A 4,999-nucleotide genomic window follows, 5' to 3' on the forward strand; every position below is an offset into this window, starting at 1 on the left:
TGGCCAGTTGGGACCAGGCCTCCTGATCGTGTGGAATCGTGAATGGGAGCAATACCTGACGAAGATCCGCCATCGCTGTAGTGTGACTGGCGAGAGCTTCGAAGGTGTCGTGGCTACTGTGAAGGGCTCGGTGGAACCGGCCGTGCTGGAAACACTAGCTACGTACGTGCTGAAGAAGCGAGTGGAGAATGTGGACGACGCGGAGATCCTGGCGCAGGTGCATAAGCGCTGCAGGTCTCTCAAGAACGACTTCATTCCGGACATCACTACGCTCTTTCGCAAGTCCTTGAAGATGGATATGCAGGTGGATGACTGTGACGCACGAGTGTTTCAGTACTTCCAGTCTTTTACAAAAATTGTGGAGGACAACGGTCTGCAGGCGCTGATTGGCGGAGGTAATGCTGCCGGCCCTGGCTACAAGGATCGAATGAAGGCTCGGTGTGCAATTCTCGTGGAGAATATTCAGCCCGCTATGCTGAAGGAGCAGATCGAGCGCCTTATCAAGTATGAGAGACGGGAATGTAAGACGGACGATGCAGCCCTCTTCGACTTGATTCTGGAACATGCTCGGGTGCAGCAGAGGTTCCACGTACAAAGTGTGGAGCGAGTCGTGCCTCAGGAGCGTGGACAGCAGCCACAGCAGCAAGGGAAGCGATCAGCCAAGTCTGTAAAAGCGACGCCCACTGCTGAGAAGAAGGCTAGGACTCCTCCACGTGATGGCTGTTTGGTGGGCAAGGGTGCCCATTGGTTGGATGAGTGTCCGACGGCTACGGCAGGTTAGAAGGCAGATGCTTTGTCTAAGTTGAGAGAAGCCAAGAACGCTCGAAACGAATCTGTGCGCTCGAAGGCTGTTTCGGCCACAGTACGAGCCAACATGGCAAAGATCAACAGTGTGCTGGAAATACCTTATATTCCAGACAGTGGCGCAGACCGAGCGATGATTTCTGGGGTGGTTATCGCGTCGCTGCAGGCGCTCGACGTGGACCTCGACGTGAAAATGCTAAAGCGCCCAATCCCAGTCTATCTGGCTGACGGAAAGCGTGTAGACTGCATCGAGGAAGCTACCGTGGCGCTGGAGCTAGTTACTGCTGCTGGACCCGTCCACATGAGAGAGGTACGGTGTCTCGTGCTGGAATCTGATGTTGAGGAGCTGCTACTAGGAAACGATGCGATGAAATCGCTTGGTATCGATGTCGAGAGAATGATTGAACAGCTGGCTAGCTCGCATTTGCTGGATGGAGAGAAAGACGAATTTCCTGTGGGAGGTATATTACCTGGCGAGGTTGGCAGAGACGACACTGTGCTCGACCACCTCATGGATGAAGCCGTCGAGAATGGGCTGGAGCGTAGGTACGAGGAGCAGATGCGGGTGCTGGTACGTGACCATGTCGACGTTTTCCGTGAGAGCCTTGGTGACGACCCTCCGGCTCTTGTAGAACCTCTAAAGCTCACGCTGATCCAAGACGCTGTTCCGTTCCGATGCAAACCTCGGAAATATGCACCACTTCAGAGTACCTTCCTCCGCTAAGTTGGAGAAGCGTGGGTTTATCAGGAAGAACAACGCTGCTAAATGGGCGTGTGCTGCAGTTCCCGTGCGCAAACCTGGTTCGACTACGGAGTTTCGCATCACTATTGACTACCGACCCGTCAACATGCTCACGGTTCCCATTGCCGGGGCGATGCCCAACCTTGCGGTGGCCTCGTCCGCCGTTCGAGGTGCAGTATGCTTCGCCAAGTTCGACATGATAAAAGGGTTCTGACAATTGCCCTTGGATCCGAGTAGCCAAGAGCTCATGTTATTCATGACGGAAGACGCTGTCTATACCCCGACTCGTGTACCCCAGGGTGCCGTAGACTCTGCTATTCACTTTCAGATGCAGATGCAAGACGTTCTGGCGCCTGTGTTGCAGCGCAACGCTTTGGTCTGGGTGGACGACGTGATCATCTTCGGTAAAACTATCGACGAGTTCCTACATGCGCTGAAGGAGTTCTCCATTATTTTGCGAGACCGACGTTTGAAGCTGAACGCTGCTAAGAGCTCTCTATTCCAGCTGGAAACCCTGTGGTGCGGTAAGCTGATCTCTGGTAGCGGGACTCGACACGATCCGGAGCGGGTGGACGCGCTGACAGCGCTCCCCCTACCTTCAACAGTGGCCGAGCTACAGTACTTCGTTTGTGCCAGCAACTGGCTGCACGAGTCGCTACCTGACTATTCGCGTGTTGTGGCGCCTTTGCAGGAGAAGCTGGGTGCAGAGAGGAAGCGGATCGGTAGGCGCAACAAGAATGCTCTCAACGTAGCCATGTCGTGGACGGACCATGAGACGGACAGCTACAATGCAGTGAAGGAGCTGATCAAGGCCTCAGTACCTCTGGCTTTCCCATGCCCGATATCGGAACTGTGCGTCATGACCGACGCGTCACTTACTGGTTGGAGCATTATCATCACCGAGGTGGAGACGTGGGATTCCTCGCTTCCTGTGGAGAAGCAGCAGCATCGGATGGTACTGTGCAAAGGCGGAACTTTCAAGGACTCTCAAGTGAACTGGGCGATCGTAGAAAAGGAAGCATTTCCGATTGTCAAGGCGTGTACCGATCTCGAGTACCGACTCCAGCGTGAACGCGGGTTCAAACTGTTGTGCGATCATGCAAACCTTATCTACATCTTCGCTCCGCGCGTAAAGTTGAAGAAACATGTGCGCGATCGTCTACAGCGATGGGCGATGCGACTTTGTGGCTTGCGGTTCACTATTGAACACGTAGCTGGCGAGGTAAATGTCTGGGCAGACATTATATCAAGGTGGAAAGTGCCTGTGGCGCGAGCTGCAGCGGTGCGGACTAGAGGTTAAGCCATCGCTTCAGTGCTACGCCCGCTTTCGGACGAAGACTTCACGTTTCCTGGTTTTGCAGACATCGTGAAGGCGCAGCGTGGTGCTCAATCAGCTCTCAGAGACCTTGGTGAAGAACACACAATGGTAGATGGGGTCATCATGGTGGCCAACAAGGTGTGGGTGCCTTCTTCAGCTCGTGATTTGGTGTCAAGGCTGATGGTCGTCGCCCATTGTGGATCCCAAGGTCATCGCAGTGGACATGCCGTCTACACTGTGCTGAACGGCCGATTCTTCATCGTAAGGCTGCACCAGAAAGTTCAAAGGTTTGTCGGAGCATGTCTGCTCTGTAAACATGTCAAAGGTCCTCGGGTGATACCGCGGGTGTATGGTCCTACCTACACGGCGACTAGGAGGAATGAAATGCTACACTGGGACTTTCTCGCCCTTGGTGACGGATTTGGTGGAGATCGCTATGTAATGGTACTTAAGGACTCGCTGACTCACTATTGCGAGCTATTTGCATGCACCAATGCGGATTCGATTACTGCTGCAGATGCTCTTCTCTCATGGCACAAGCGTTATGGAAGTCCCGAGAAGCTCATATCCGATCAAGGGTCTCATTTCCGAAACGAGACGGTGAGTTACCTGTGCAGCCGCTTGAAGATCGAGCAACGGTTCTCTCCTGTTTACTCGCCCTGGCTGAACGGCACCGTGGAGCGACTGAATCGTGACATTCTTCAAGTCCTCAGAGTGATGCTGATGGAGTACCACCTGGACCATCATGAATGGCCCTACTTACTTCCGGTAATGCAAGCGAATTTGAACCAGACTCCAGTTCGTTCGTTGGCCAGCAAGTGTCCGATGGAGCTTTTCCTGGCCCTGCCACCAGCATCGTCGTTAGATGTCATCAGCCGGGCTGAAGCCAGTGATTTGCTTACGGAGATCAACCCGGAGTGCGTGGGGGACTCGTTGGAAAGCTAAGAGCGTCACTGTCTGCAATGCACCGTGAAGTCGTCGATGCAAAGGAGAAGAAACGCCTTTATGATATGGCAGTAGCAAAGGGTTCTACGGTCAACTTCGATATTGGGGACTATGTCCTATGGTCGAGGGTTGACCAGCGACTCTCGAAGGACAAGCTCCTGGCGCAGTGGGCCCGTTTGCAGTGACGGAAGCTCGACCGCATTCGTTTGTGATTCGTCATTTACTATCGGGTGTTACATATGAAGTTCATGGCTCGCGACTTCGCTTCTACGCCGATTCGTCTCTGAATGTGACGGAAGAGATCCGTGAGTTTGTCTCGAACCAAGGTATGCTGCTCGGAGTGGACGGAATCGCAGACTTCCGCTACAATCAGGCACTCTCAAGATGGGAGCTCGTGGTGAACTGGACAGGGCTACAGCCGATCGAAGCATCATGGGAGCCGTTGATAGGGCTGATGGCGCAGGTTCCTGACAAGGTGCGAAGCTACGCACAGACTGTGGACAACGAAGACTTCGTCAGCGCAGTCGGTCAATCTTGAGCACGATGCGTTCGGGCTTTAGGGGGTAGTGTCGCGGGATCGAGAGCAAGCCCTACCGCTTCGTACAGCAACAGCTACCGACCCACTTCATCAAGGATTATGCGGTTGTGGCGATTATGAAGGTGTTTATGCAGTGGTGTTGCTCACGGGGCCGTTTACGCGGTTCCTAGGATGACGCGGGACAAACTCCAAGTGTACTAGAGGCCCCTAGTGCAATGTATGTAGGAGGACTAGCACAGAAGTCCTGCTTTCGTTGCTCATTAATAAATTTGCTACTTCCGCAACAATCCGGATATCGCGATACCTTTACTATCACCCGTGAGCTCTGTGAAACCACTGCGGCCTTTGCGCCTTTTGCACTGGACACGGCACGACTTTGCTTGCTTATCGACAGCAAAACTCAAGCTCTCGAAGTGCTGAATGTGTTGGAGAAGCGCTTGACGAAAGGACCACCAGTCGATCAAATGGAATTCAGAGAACTTGTGCAGATGTACTCGGCGGCACGTGAGTCCCTGAACTTGGAGAGGGCTTCCAGTACTCAATCGTTGCAAAAACTGCAGCCGTACATGACATTGTGATACGCGATCGTCAACTCCGGGTGTTAGTAGTTGTAGCCTGCAACCACGGCGGTCTCAGATATCCCGGAATCAAC

The 4,999-nt window shown here is 53.5% G+C and overlaps 2 protein-coding genes across 2 annotated transcripts in view; both read left to right on the forward strand.

The window, feature by feature from the left end:
- Positions 1-781, forward strand: part of PPTG_22947 (hypothetical protein) — a gene marked incomplete at its 3' end in the record, with an annotated part of 3,121 nt that extends 2,340 nt beyond the window's left edge. Inside the window, exon 2 of the mRNA XM_008907617.1 lies at positions 8-781. Coding sequence (XP_008905865.1) covers positions 8-781 — 774 coding nt within the window. The remainder of the gene's footprint in view (positions 1-7) is intronic.
- A 3,045-nt stretch (positions 782-3,826) lies between these two features.
- Positions 3,827-4,347, forward strand: PPTG_11531 (hypothetical protein; the record flags this gene model as incomplete). Its single annotated transcript, XM_008907618.1, has 2 exons — positions 3,827-3,983; positions 4,055-4,347. 2 exons carry the CDS (start codon positions 3,827-3,829, stop codon positions 4,345-4,347), a joined length of 450 nt encoding a protein of 149 aa, XP_008905866.1.
- Between the last annotated feature and the right edge of the window lie 652 nt (positions 4,348-4,999).

Source organism: Phytophthora parasitica, assembly GCF_000247585.1.
Source record: "Phytophthora parasitica INRA-310 unplaced genomic scaffold supercont2.27, whole genome shotgun sequence".
Lineage (NCBI taxonomy): Eukaryota > Oomycota > Peronosporomycetes > Peronosporales > Peronosporaceae > Phytophthora > Phytophthora nicotianae.